The sequence below is a fragment of the Rana temporaria genome, chromosome 5, assembly GCF_905171775.1.
Source record: "Rana temporaria chromosome 5, aRanTem1.1, whole genome shotgun sequence".
NCBI lineage: Eukaryota > Metazoa > Chordata > Amphibia > Anura > Ranidae > Rana > Rana temporaria.
In genome coordinates this window covers 364,692,710-364,707,825 of record NC_053493.1, presented here as the reverse complement: position 1 = coordinate 364,707,825, position 15,116 = coordinate 364,692,710, and the positions used below count along the sequence as shown (strand labels likewise).

Below are 15,116 nucleotides of genomic sequence, written 5' to 3'. Positions count from 1 at the left end.
GTTTTGCTTCCAGCGGATTCTTCAAAATCACTAAATCTTAAAAAAAAAAAAAAAAAAAAAATGGGTCAGGACTGGTAACTAATCTGATATGCTGCATTGGACTATGTTTACAAGGAGTATGCTGATAGAAGGAGAGAGAAAACTTGGTCAGGAGATCACCTCGTCAGTCTGCTGCTCTTACCCTGACTAGTGTCAGAAACCATGAATCAGACCGAGACAGAAGTACAGTTAAATCATACTTGTTTAACCACTTCATGCCGGACGAACTTCCATGGACGTCCTTGACTTTGAGCGGGAATATCTGAATGATGCCTGCAGCTAGAGGCATCATTCAGATATCAGCCTGCGATTCTTTGCACCATAGGAACGATCATAGAGGCAGTTCGGCCACTTGATCGTTCTTATAGGTGATGGGAGGGGACATCCCCCCCTCCCGCCGATGTCCGGTGCTTCTTCCGGGCCATCAGGGACCCAGAGAAACGATCAGCCGGCGCCGGATGAGAAGCCTAGAGATTTCTAGTGACCAGATGGTCACCAGTGATCTCTATGGCCGTCAGAAGCCTGGGCGCGATGTTATGACGTCACGCCCGGGTACCTGGAAGTGAACAAAGCCGCAATCGCAGCAGTTAGCATGAGATCAGTAATTTTTTTTCACGATCTCATGCTTTCCAGTTTGGAGGAGAGATGTGGGGTCTTGTTTGACCCCGCATCTCTCTACAAAGAGAACCTGTCACAATATATTATTACCAGGGATGTTTACATTCCTGGTAATAGGAATAAAAGTGATCAAAAAATGTTTTTTTTTTTTTTTTAAAAGTGCAAAATAAATAAATATTTAAAACGCCCCTGTCCCCAGTAGCTCACGCTCAGAAGCGAACACACACGCAAGTCCCGCCCACATATGTAAACACCGTTCAAACCACACATGTGAGTTATCGCCACGTGCGTTAGAGCACCAGCAACAATTCTAGCACTAGACCTCCTCTGTAACCCTCTAAACTAGTAGCCTGTAAAAAAAAATGTAAGCGTCGCCTATGGAGATTTTTAAGTACTAACATTTTTGGCACCATTTCATGATTGTTGTCCTAACTTCACTGTTTTGTTATTTTTTAATTCATGAAACCGTTTTTTCCCCAAAAAAGTGCAATGACCGCCATTTTATTCCCTAGGGTGTCTACTAAAAAAGAAAATATAGTGTTTGGGGGTTCTGAGTAATTTTCCAGCAAAAAACAAATTTGGATTTTTGCATGTAGGGGAGAAGTGCCAGAATAGGCCCGGTAAGGAAGTGGTTAATAATAAAAATAAAAAGGTAAACGGAGTAAGCGTAGTCAAAACATAGCCAGAGTTCAGTAACCGGATCGGGTAGTCAGCCAAGCCAATGTCCAAGAGCCAGCGATAAAGTTAGACATATAGCAAGCAGGATCTCTTCAGCAGGAGAAAGTCTCTTGTGATGTTGGCGAAGGCAATGAGCAAATGAACTGCAAGGCTTTAAGTAGGCAGAGCTGAGGAGCAGGATCATCAACAGGTGGATCACTGTGGAGAGATGGGAGCTGGCAATTAGCTGACAGCTGAGCTGCCAGCACAGAGAAGGAAGGGCTGAGCCTAGCCCTGACAACTAGTAAGAATATGGGGGGAGGAGACGAGGACTCCCTTGTAGTATTTAACTGTATGTTGCGTCATCCACCTGGCTGTGCTGTTTGGCTGAGGTGTGTAAATCGCAGCCCCCATTCACACCGATGTCGCTTGTAATGCGATTTGACAGGTCCAAATCGCACCCTAGTGTCTGCATTGGATCGGTTCAAATCGGTGCAAAACCGACTTTGCTGTGCACTATTTATGCAATTTTTTAAGGTGCAACTTGCATAGACATCTGTGCATGAAGCTTGTGTGATTTCAATTGAAGTTAATAATTCCAAAGTCGAGTTTCAGTGTCAGCGCGGGCTTAGGATGGGATGTGCCAAATAATTTGACTTGTAAAATTGGTTCCCTATATGTAACTTTTTTTTTTATAGCTGTTGACTGGAGATGATCTTTTAAATCCAGTATGATAACCAGTATTGAAATAATCAGCATCCAAAGAACAATGTTTAACTTATCTGATTTCACGATTTTTGACACCTGCATGCTAATGTATTTTTTTTTATCTTTGCAGGCAATATTTATGATTCCCACAAATCCCCCACCTACCTTCAGGAAACCTGAGCTGTGGTCGGATGAATTTACAGATTTTGTAAAGAAATGTCTGGTGAAGAACCCGGAACAAAGAGCCACGGCCACGCAGCTTCTGCAGGTAGGCATTCCATCAAGTCCAACCTGTGTGCGTGTTTTTATGTCAGTATTGCATTGTATATCCCTGTATATTGTGGTCGTTCAGGTGCCTATCTAATAGTTTTTTTTTAAACTATCAATGTTCCCCGCTTCCTTGCCGCTATTACAGTAAAGAACTCTCTAACCAGTTTACGGTTAAACTGCTTCTCTTCTAATTTTAGTGAAAGGCTACTTGTCTTTTTAAATTCATTTCACGGAAGAGTTTAATCCCTATTGTGGTGTCACCGGTCTGGTATTTTGTACATTGAAATCATATCCCCTCTCAAGCTTCTCACCTCCAGAGAGAAGTTCAGTGCTTGAAGTCTTTACCCATAGCTGAGATCTTCTCTGTACTTACTCCAGTTCCAGCACATCCTTCCTGAGGGCTGGTGCCCAGAACTGGATGGCATACCCCACGTGCAACCGGACCAGAGTCTTGTAGAGTGCGAGAATTAACGGTTTATTTCTGGAGTTACCGTATTTATCGGGGTATTGCGCGCTCCGACGTATAGCGCGCACCCCTAATGTGGACCCGCAATTCCTGTAAAAAAAAAACATTTTAGTACACAGTTTTGGTGTCTTGCGCGGCGGCCTCGTCGGGTCCGCGGCTTTGGTGGTGTCCTCCCGGCTTTTCCCGCGCTGTCTCCCCGCCGAATCGCCGCTTCCCGCGCTCAGTTTGAACGCCTCCGCCGACGTTTACCGAGTGCAGTACGCTCGGCTACATTCGGCCAGGCTCGGCTTCGCTCGTGCTCACGCTCTGTGACGTTTATGCGTGAGCACTAGTGAAGCCGAGCCTGGCCGAATGTAGCCGAGTGTACTGCACTCGGTATACTTTGGCGCAGGCATTCAAACTGGGCGCGGGTATCGGCGTATATCGCGCACCCACGATTTTCCCCTTATTTTAAGGGGAAAAAATTGCGCAGTATACGCCGATAAATACGGTAATCCCCTTTTTAATGCATGCTAAAATTATTTGGCTTTGCTTGCAGCAGCTTGGCATTGCATGCCATTGATGAGCCTATCATCTACTAGGACCCACAGGTCATTTTTCATCCTAGATTCCCCAGAGGTTCTCCCCCTTTTGAGTAGATTGCATTAATGTTTTTGCCACCCATATGCATTATTTTACATTTTTCTACATTTTACGTCATTTGCCATGTAGTTGCCCACCCCATTAATTTGTTCAGGTCTTCTTGCAAGGTTTTTACATCCCGTGTAGAAGTTATTGCCCTGCTTGGCTTAGTATTGTCCGCAAATACTGAGATTGCGCTTTTTATCCCATCCTCCAGATCATTTATGAATAAATTAAATAGCATTGCTCCCAGGACAGAGCCCTGGGGGTCCCCACTTTCCACACCAGACCACTCAGTGTGTAGCGATATATGGGGAGTACTCGGAACTAGTCCCTGTAGATAGTTTTCAATCCATGTACTCACCCTTTGATCCATACCGACAGACCTTAGTTTGTACAGTAAACGTTTATGGGGAACTGTATCAAATGCCTTTGCAAAATCCCAGATACACCACATCTACGGGTAAAGACAACACCTCATCTGTAGTATCTTGCCTCAAGGGTTTAGGATCAGTATACTCGGGCGTCAGACTAAAACACTCTCCTGCTTGCCCCCTCCCCCCTCAAGAGGCTTTCTCCACACCAGGGAGAAAGCCTTGCATTACTGTGTGTAGTTACAGACAGAAGAACAGGAAGTGAGGATTTCTCAGAAGAAATAAGGACATTTAAAGTGGAGGTTCACCAGTAAATTGCTATTTTTACCCTTAGATTGATGCTCATTTTGTCAAGGGGAATCGGCTAGTTGTTTTAAAATCGAAGCTGTACTTACCCTTTTAGAGAGCGATCTTCTCCGCCGCTTCCGGGTATGGGCTGCGGGACTGGGCGTTCCTTCTTGATTGACAGTCTTCCGAAAGGCTTCCGACGGTCGCATCCATCGTGTCACGATTTTCCGAAAGTAGCCGAACGTCGGTGCGCAGGCGCAGTATAGAGCCGCACCGACGTTCGGCTTCTTTCGGCTACTCGTGACGCGATGGAATGCGACCGTCGGAAGCCTGTCGGAAGACTGTCAATTAAGAAGGAACGCCCAGTCCCGAAGACCCATAACCGGAAGCGGCGGAGAAGATCGCCCTCTACAACGGTAAGTACTGCTCGGATTTTAAAACAACTAGCCGATTCCCCTAGACTAAATGTATCCATCTAAGGGTAAAAAAACATTTATGGGTGAACTCCCGCTTTAAAAGCAAAATGGAAGGATGAGGTAAGTGAAGGAGGACTGCACCAAGGTAAAGGAAGCTATTTTTTTTACCTTTACAACCCCTTTAATAAAGAAGCATGTTTTTTTTTTTAAGCAGAGTCTTGCTTGCCTAGGTGGATGCAACATCGGTCCAATTCCGCATCTGTTCCCCGCTGGCTCGAACACTGAAACCCGAGCGATCAAATGCAGCTGATCTCTCGGTTCTGGGATCAAACACTTATTTTACTCACTGAACTGCAACTTAGTTTATAGTATTTGTTCTATGTGTTTTTCCTGTATTTTTGGTTGATATTCTGTCTCTACCATCTAAAATAGACCTATGATAAAAAATATAGACCCTTCATTTCTTTGTAAGGGAGCACACTTACAAAATCTGCAGGGGACCAAATACAATTTGTACCCCACTGTAGCTAAGAGGGCTTATGAAAACAAAATTCTTATGCTCAAAAAAGTTCAAAGGAGCATGAAGAAGCTCAATAAAAGTGGTCAAGAACACAAAAAAGTGTAAGCTTCTTCAGGGTTTGCTTCCTCTTTGAGTCAGTGGAGTCTTTGTAGAGTAGAAGGTATGGCCTTTACTTTTACAGTGCTGATATAGCTGACCGCACAGTTACATCTGGAATGGTTGTGTTGCAGCTCCCGCTGCTTAGCACAGATCCTCTATTGCTCGCAATCTGTTTGTGCAAGTTAACAGCTTGTTCACTGCACTAGTTGCCAACATGTAATTTCAATGTGGATTTCACAGCAGTGTGGACTTTAATGGTGTTTTTCTAAGTTTTATGGAGTAATAAAGGTAAATGACTACTATCTACTATATGGTTATGGCTTACTGAGAATAGACATTTCTGTTTACTGAATATGTAGCTGTGCAGTTTGCTGACCCAATTATAGCAGTGCTTTAGTACTTATATTGATGGAGCTCAGTTCACCTGGGAAATGATGGTAACTATGGGACATCTGTTGTCCCCAAACAGATGAGGCATCCGTTTTACTAAACAGTATATTTCTTGTGCCTTGGTAAAGACCACAGAGCAGGAATGGCATGAAAAATATTTCATTTTACCCCATTGCGTTAATGTCAATTGTATTCATCAATTATCTCTTAAATTCGTCTTTTTCTTCCAGTATTTAAATTGCATATTTGCTCAGACTATTAACATTAAACTATTGGCATATGATAATTAAGCAGTAAGAGCTTTATGGCTCCATTCACACCAGCCTGGACTGCTGTGGTGCATTAAATGCATGCACACCCCCTAACAAACATTTACGTTGGTTTCAAGTGGTATACGGTGACGCCTGCAGCCAGTGGCTGGGTTTTATGTAAAAGCCATCCTAGCAGCTACTGTATTTGCTGGCGTATAAGACTACCTTTTTTCACCTAAAATAACTGGCCAAAAAGCAAGGGTCGTCTTATACGCCGGGTCAGCTGCTCGCATGCTTGCTGGATGTGCGGTAATACTGTATGTAGCTTTGGCTACATACATTATATACCGCTTAGCCAATCCCGGTGTGTGATGTATTCAGATAAATACAGAGCCTGCTCGGATTGGAGTAACAACCTCTGCCAATCCGAGCAGGCTACATACAGTAGCCTGCTCGGATTGGCTTTGAGAGTCAGAGAGGCGTGGGCTGATGATGTTGCAGCCTCTGCCAATCCAAGCAGGCTTTGTATTTATTAATAGAATACAACGCTCACCGTGATTGGCTCCAGCAAGAATGAAGAAGAATATGACTCCAGAAGGTAGAAATATGAAGCCTCGGAAGGGGGGTCGTCTTATACGGTGAATACTGGCAAACAAATCTTAAAAAAAAATGTAAAATTAGGGGGTCGTCTTATACGCCCGGTCGCCTTATACACCGGCAAATACGGTCATTAACAATAGGCAGTGACACACTCTTTATGGCGAGATCTGGTGTTTATTAGACCACTAATGTCTCCTCTGCCCTTAAAAGCATCTAATCACACAAAGGTCTTTCCGGTTTCCTATACCATAGAGCTGATTGGTGATCTTCTGGTCCTTGATCGGTTCTCTGGTATGCTGGGAAACTGCCAGCTTCATTCGGGACTCGCCGGTGGGATGCTAGAGTCCAGAGAGGGTTTATCAAGGACTAGAAGGTCTCCAATCACCTCTATGGTATAGGAAACCGAAAACAACATTGGTGTGATCAGATGCTTTTAAGGGCAGTGGAGACATCGGTGGTCCTATAGATACCAGATCTCTCCATAAGGAGTACCTGCCATTGTGTTTTGCTGGAACTGTTCCTAAACGGTGCTGATCATTCATTCATACAAGTGAAAGGTCACTCAGTGCTGTGGAGTTGTATGATCAATTGGCCATTATGTATGTTTACAAGCAGTCGCATATGGACGCACATCGCTGCAGGGTTGAAAGATCTTTTCCTATTTTACCTGATTATCAGAGCTAATAATAAAGGTATGGTCAGCTTAGGGAGGGGTCAGATGCTTAGCCCCCCCCATAGGCGTGCCCATCATTTGGAAATAACAATGTGGTGTAGCCACATCCAGCAACAGAGAGGTTTTCTATCCTCAACAGAGCTACTGATCCAAATGCAATCAAGTGCCTATAGCATTTGGCTCTCTTGTGGGATTAAAAGGGAGAGTTCATCTTTTGAAGTGCATGTAAACCCGATTCATGAAATTTGAGCCAAGCACATATATCTGCAGTGTTTTCTTATCTCTTCAAAGCCCTGTGTCCCATAGCTGTCTCCTGCCCCGATTTTCTTTTATCAGCCTGAGTACTACTGACAAGTTCTCAGACACAGGAGATAAAATTGGGAAGGATGCTATACATAGATTTGTAGCGTTCTGAACAATTGAGACATCAATTGTCTGAATTGATGTCAGTAGATTCTGCACCACTGAGACATCCACTGGTCTATGAAGGTCCACCATAGCCCACACACATCTACCTACGAGGCGAGGGGGTTTGTGCCTTTCCTCCAATCAGCTGCCTTGGCTGTATGCCCAGGCTTCACTGCAGTGCTAACCAGGAAGAGAAAATCGCCCAATATGATCTGAACTTTCTAAACAGTATATAAGGATTGAAGACCGCAGATATACACTTTGACGAGATCCTTTCTCGCCCAGTTCTGCTCTCCCGACACTCCTCTGCTACCAGTGAGTCAGCTTGCAGATTGCAACGTCTGATGGTCCAGTCATCCAAGGTTCCGGGATCCGAATTACAGCTATGTGCCATTCGGACCCATTAAGAACAAACACCAGGCAGGCTGTATGTAAGTTCAAACAGGACTCTTTATTTTCAAGTACACAGCACACTTTTATACAGAATTTTGGAACATCCCACTCCCAACAACCGCTTTCCTATTTTTCAATTGTAAAGTATATGCAGTCTTCACTCAGGTCCTCCTTGACCATGAAAATGAGGACTTGAAATAGTCAACAGGGATTGGTCCAATAGCTTGGATAGAAAGACTTGTGTATTGAGACAGAAGCCCCAGGGGGTAATCAATGTACACAATAACCCGGTCTACTTAATTACTACCTCTGAGAGGTTACATTCCTTTTAGACAATAGAATGCTAATTCAATACAGCTGACAGGCTTCTGACCTTTAGAACAATACAAAGTCCCTTAGCGTAAACACATACATCTTCAAACATACATAATAGATTCAATTAACCTTCAATCCCCAATTCTAGCCAGACGGACTGTCTCCGACACCCGCTCTTAACCTGCAGAACACAATAAAAGGTATTTCACAAGCTGGTTCCACTTAGCATTTCAAAAGCCGGTGTCCTTGCATTGAATGTCCCTCTCCTGTGTAACAGATGTCAAGTAGAAACACTTTAATATCTCAAGATCCATGACATACAGTATCTTACAAAAGTGAGCACACCCCTTTTACATTTTTGTAAATATTTTATCATACCTTTTTCATGCGACAACACTGACGAAATTACATTTTGCTACAATGTACAATAGTGCGTGTACAGCTTGTATAACAGTGTACATTTACTCTGCCCTCAAAATAACTCCACACGCAGCCAATAATGTCTAAGCGGCTGGCAACAAAAGTGAGTACACCCCGAAGTGAAAATGTCCCAATTGGGCCCTATTAGCCATTTTCCCTCCCTGATGTCATGTGGCTTGTTGATGTTACAAGGTCACAGGTGGGAATGGGGAGCAGGTGTGTTTTAAATTTGGGGTCATCGCTCCCCCTCTCTCATATTGGTCACTGAAAGTTCAACATGGCACCTCATGGCAAAGAACGCTCTGAGGATCTGAAAAAAGAATTGTTGCTCTACATAAAGATGGCCTAGGCTATAAGAAGATTGCCAAGACCCTGAAACTGAGCTGCAGCACGGTGGCCAAGACCATACAGGGGTTTAACAGGACAGGTTCCACTCAGAACAGGCCTCACCACGGTCACCCAAAGAAGTTGAGTGCACGTGCTCAGCGTCATATTCAGAGGTTGTCTTTGGGAAATAGATGAATGAGTGCTGCCAGCATTGCTGCAGAGGTTGAAGGGGTGGACTTAGCATGTCAGTGCTCAGACCATACGTTGCACAATGCATCAAATTGGTCTGCATGACTGTCATCCCTGAAGGAAGCCTCTCCTAAAAATAATGCACAAGAAAGCCGCAAACAGTTTTCTGAAAACAAGCAGACTAAGGACATGGATTACTGGACCTGGACTTACAAAAGCATGTTTCCAGACCTAAACCCTATTGAGCATCTGTGGGGCATCCTTAAACGAAAGGTGGAGGAGCGCAAGGTCTCCAACATCCACTAGCTCAGTGATGTTGTCATGGAGGAGTGGAAGAGGACTCCAGTGGCAACCTGTGAAGTTCTGGTGAACTCCATGCTCAAGAGGGTCATACACCCCTTACAAAACATGAGGAGTGTACTCACTTTTGTGAGATACTGTACATGTCAAACTTATGTAGGGAGTTTTGTTTCATCCCTGTGTATTGTCTAAAGGCTGTTCACTTCACAGGGTATGTGTGAGGGTTTACATCCATTTTAAGGCTGGGTTCACACTAGTGCGATTTGGATGTGGATTACAGTAGATTGTGACCAGCTCTCTATGGAGCCTGTTCACACATCTCCCAAGCCTACATTTTATGCATTAAGGTGAAAAACCTTGTTTGCTGCATTTGCCCCCAGGGCCCCTCTATTTTCTTACTTGAGCCCATATGTTTCAGCAATAAGCACAAACCCGGCGGTTCCATCTAGCCTCATTGGATAGGTCAATGGCCATTGGCTCCCGCTGCTGTCAATCAAATCCAGTAATGCTGGGCCGAGCCCCACTGTCTGTGTCAAGTGGGTCTCCGCAATGAAGGAGAGGAGCTAAGAAGGCCGGCGGATCTGTCAATGTAAACAGAACATCACCACCCCCCCTATTCTCTCTCATCTGGTTATGGTTTTCCACTTAAAGCGGGGGTTCACCCTTAGAGGGCACTTTTCCCCCTTAAATTCCTGCTCGTTATTACTAGGGGAATCGGCTATTTATTTTAAAATATGTGCAGTACTTACCCGTTTACGAGACGCATCCTCTCCGTCGCTTCCGGGTATGGGCTTCGGGAATGGGCGTTCCTTCTTGATTGACAGGTTTCCGAGAGGCTTCCGACGGTCGCATCCATCGCGTCACGATTTTCCGAAAGAAGCCGAACGTCGGTGCGCAGGCGCAGTATAGAGCCGCACCGACGTTCGGCTACGAGTGACGCGATGGATGCGACCGTCGGAAGCCTCTCGGAAGAATGTCAATCAAGAAGGAACGCCCGCTCCCGAAGACCCATACCCGGAAGCGACGGAAGAAGATGCAGCTCGAAAACGGGTAAGTACTGCACATATTTTAATATAAATAGCCGATTCCCCTAGACCGAACGAGCAGGAAGATAAGGGGAAATTTTTTTTTTTTTTTTAAATGGGTGAACTCCCGCTTTAATAATATTGACAACTTGGTTACCATATGGCACTCTGAGCCATTGGCTCTCTTTTATGAATATTCAAGTATTTGAAATACTATAGTTGAGAGTACTTGAAGTTTTATGGGTGAGACCATCTTTCATGGACCCCATTGCAAGATAGTGAGACCTGTTGACGCACTGACGAAGCTAGATAGTGAAACGTGTTGACGCACAGGGGCTCACTACTAGAGGTCGGCCGATATTCGGCCGTTTTGGAGAAATTGTCATCGGCTGATTTTCATGCAAATTAGGCCGATATTTAACATGGCCGCTAGTGGTGCAGCGGATCACCGTTGATCCGAAGGGGTCACCCCTTTCGGATCGGCACACTGTGTTCCGCGGATTGCGGCCACGGCCATAGTATCAGGAAAGGCCGCGGCTTCGGCCTAGCTAGCCATCTTGGTACACCCAGAGCGGCGGCCCTCCTCTCTGTTTACACCCACAGAGGAGGGGCCTGTGCTCGTGGGACACACACACCGCTCTCTGGTGTCTGTACTGAAGGGGGGGTGGGGGGGTGTCTGTACTACGGGGGGCAGGGGGGGTGTCTGTACTGAGGAAGGGGGTGGTCTGTACTGAGGGGGGTGACACCATTTATTTTTTTGTACCAGTGCCACCCGCCATCCAGTGCCAATACCAGTGCCAACTAAAGCCATCCAGTGCCACCTGCCAATGCCATCCATTGCCACCTGCCAGTCAGTGCCAACCAGTGCCACTTGCCAGTGTCACCTGTTGGTGCCATCTGCCAATCAGTGGCACCTGCCAATGCTAACTTGTACCACCTGCCAGTGCCAATAAGTGCCACCTGCCAATCAGTGCCATCTGCTAGTGCCATCTTCCAGTGCCAATTAGTGCCATCCAGTGCAACCTGCCAATCAGTGCCACCTGGCAAAAAAATAAAATATCGGCCGCAAAAATCGACATATATCGTCCATCGGCCGCCCCGATTTCTAAATATCGCCATCGGCATCGGCCAGAGAAAAACCCATATCAGTCGACCTCTACTCACTACTGCATACTATGCATGTTCATCTCTGTCATGTATTATGCATATGTTTATAATTCTTTACCCGTTTTTTTTTGCTTTTTGTGCCATCTATTGTTATAAATAATAATAATAAAAAAAAAAAAAATTTCATTTATATCTTCTACTGTCCATTGTGCCTTTAAAGTCTGTCCTTTGGGCTATTTTATGCCCTATATTTTTCTTTTAATCCAAATTCCCATACGAATGTGGCCATAGGAGTGTTCGCTTTATATTTTCAGATACAGGGATGACTGCTTTTATGCGGCATGAGTAGTTTCTCTCCAATAGCACTTTTGGGCACCCGGGCGACAAAAGTGAAACCTACAGCCCGCTGCCAGCAGCTTTTCAAAATCAATTACAGGTTGCAATATGCAATAGCTGTACGCTGTTCCTAGTGGTACTTGCGAACAGGAATGTATGACCCAACAAGTCCATGATCCGCGCATATTGCCCAGTGTATGAGTGCCACTTGCAACAGCATCCAGCGCACGCTACGTATTTCTGCCTGTCATTGATTTTGACAGGACGCTGACAAACATCAGCCACTAGTAATAGGTGATGAGAAGTCGGCTAACTTCTACACAACTCCAAATTTCAATAGTGAATGAAGGGACCCAATTTCTAATGCAAACTAAAAAAATGTTCTTTCTTGACACTGAAATTGACAGCATATCACTGCCCTCATCTTTCTGAAGATAACACTTCTTATTTTGGTATTGAATAACTTTTATGAGCTAGTTACTCAGCTATCTGATTTAACATGGAAGCATTCCAAATGAAATAAATATCAGCTCTCTAAGTGCTGGTGTTCACTGATTGCCCAAATGATTAACAGATTCTGGAGCTCGGCCCTCTCAGTGACTTATTCTAGGTCAGTGACATAGAGTGCGAGGAATGCACTGCACTTACATATGAAGGGCAACATCTAAGATATTATGGCAAACTTTCTGTTTCCTATGTGGAAATCCAGTCTGGATACAAGGGGGATCTGTGCACCGTCACTTCATGGCAGACTGAGGTTTAACTCTTTCTCAGCTCCACAGTTACTGGTGGCTGTCAGAAATGGTTTTTATAGCCCGCAAGAATTTCTATCGCAGCGTATTTTCCACCGCTTCAACCAACTGAGCTTTTAATAGGGGTGAAAGTACTTCTTTATTGCTTACCTTTTTATTTCCTTGAAAAGAATCAACATAAACTTCTCTGGCCCTCCATTGTATGCATATAAATAAAAAACGAATAATATCTGTGCTTTGGATAAAACAAATAAAAATACGAATAACCATGGCAGCTAGCACTAAAGGTTATGATTGTAGAAGCACTAAAAGTAAATTATATATATATATATATATATATATATATATATCTGTTGAAAAACAGTCCTATCCAAACATCGCCAACAATGATGGATGATAGGTTGGTGAAAGTCCCAGGACCAGCATTGTGAAATGGGATTGAATACACTCGTCCCCACCATTGTGTAGAGGTAATCCTGCTTACCAGAGGAAGTTGACTCTCAAATTATAAAAAGTCAGGGAACGCGTGTGATATAAAGATGAACATCTGTAACCGCATCACACTACCTATATTGAAATATCAATAGAGACATTTCATTAAAGTGGAAGGGTTCATTCACATTTTATTCTTAGAAATGCTGACTCCCCTTCCTCCTGCCTGTGTGCACTCATCCCTTCCTCCTGCCTGTGTGCACTCATCCCTTCCTCCTGCCTGTGCGCACTCATCCCTTCCTCCTGCCTGTGCGCACTCATCCCTTCCTCCTGCCTGTGCGCACTCATCCCTTCCTCCTGCCTGTGCGCACTCATCCCTTCCTCCTGCCTGCCTGTGCGCACTCATCTCTTCCTCCTGCCTGTGCGCACTCATCCCGTCGTCCTGCCTGCCTGGTCTGACTCCCCCCGTCCTCCTGCCTGCCTGGTCTGACTCCCCCCCCCCCTCCTCCTCTTGCCTGGTCAGACTCCCCCCCCCCCCCTCCTCCTCTAGCCTGGTCCGACTTTCCCCCTCCTCTTGCCTGGTCCGACTTTCCCCCTCCCCTCCTCTTGCCTGGTCCGACTTTCCCCCTCCCCTCCTCTTGCCTGGTCCGACTTTCACCCTCCCCTCCTCTTGCCTGGTCCGACCCCCCCCCCCCCATCCTCTTGCCTGGTTCGACTCCCCCCCCCTCCCCTCCTCTTGCCTGGTCTGACTTCCCCCCTCCCCTCCTCTTGCATGGTCCGACCCCCCCCCCCCATCCTCTTGCCTGGTCCGACTTCCTCCCCGTCTCTTGCATGTGTGTTTTATACTGAAGATAATTCATAAAACCTTTTTGGCTTTTTTTTAACACTAGCAAACTCTGCAGTAGTGAATCGAACATTAATGTGGATTTAAACACTCAGTTGATCTAAGCTATTTTACAACCCCCCCTCTCTTTTCTACCCCTTGTGGAACATGGAAAGCACTTAAATATTTATCCAACAACTTCAAGGTCTTTTTAGCTGCTGGCACAGGAGCACAGCTGCGAAGGTGGGGTCCCATGGGCACTGCCAAATGGTGACTCTTGGCAGGAAAGTAGAAATACTCTGTGGATTGCTTCACAACTCCAGGAATTGCTTACTAGGATCTCACCAGAACCACTAACGTAACAATATCAAATGATAGTTCAGTGATGAAGAGTTTGATAATACCAGGATTTGCCTATTTATTGCTATTTTAGAATCATTATAGCTTCAAGATATAGCACAGCTTTTGGACTATTCCGGCCCTTTTTAATGTTTGTCCTAAGCTGTAATTAAACTTTAGGCAGATCCAATAAGTGGCTCAGCTTGGACATGGATCCCCGACCCTTGACACCAGCCATCTGCCCTCTGCTGTGTGAGTGCCAAGCTTTTCGAGATTTCAGATTCAAGGCTGTTAAACATGGGCGGCAATGCCTACCAGCCTAGGGCAGTATTTTAACGCCTTCCAGGTGGTGATAATCCTGAATGTCAAGCTTTTATTTTTTTGGAAAATACTGCACTGCAACTGTAAGGCAAGCATTTGGTTTCTTAGTGCTGCCATAGACTTGAATAGGGGCATTTGACAGGCAATTCTGCCTGTCAAACTTTGCCAGCTAAGTTCAATTTTCTACTGCAAGTGTTTAGACCCATCAAGCTGTAATGGTGGAATTTAGGTGGACGACCGGAGGGTGGTAGAACTGCGGCTCAATCACCTGCTTTTTTGCCACCTGTGTGAAGGAACCCCAAGTGTTTAAATAGTGTGGGTGGGGGGAACTGCAAAATAGCTAAAAGTAGGAAAGTGTTTCCTTCTCCATCAGTCCCTGCCACTACCCAGACAATCTAATATTCCTACTATGGTTAGGCACATGCACACATCATATCAAGTGAAAGGTAATGTGATTAGGTAAAAAACAAATGTCTTGAGTAAGCAATAGCAGTGTCCTGTCCTGAAAATATGTAATCTTATTAATGAAGTATTTTCTGTGGGATTTAACCTATTGTGCCAGATCTACAACACTAAAAATAATTTGGCCATGTAATAACTCGACACCTCCCCTTAATATTTTGGAGATGAGAAGATGGT

At 45.0% G+C, this 15,116-nt stretch overlaps 1 protein-coding gene across 1 annotated transcript in view; it reads left to right on the top strand.

Moving 5' to 3' along the window:
- STK3 (serine/threonine kinase 3) overlaps positions 1-15,116 on the top strand; it is a 349,379-nt gene that overhangs the window by 145,912 nt on the left and 188,351 nt on the right. Inside the window, exon 7 of the mRNA XM_040354769.1 lies at positions 2,153-2,290. Coding sequence (XP_040210703.1) covers positions 2,153-2,290 — 138 coding nt within the window. The remainder of the gene's footprint in view (positions 1-2,152; positions 2,291-15,116) is intronic.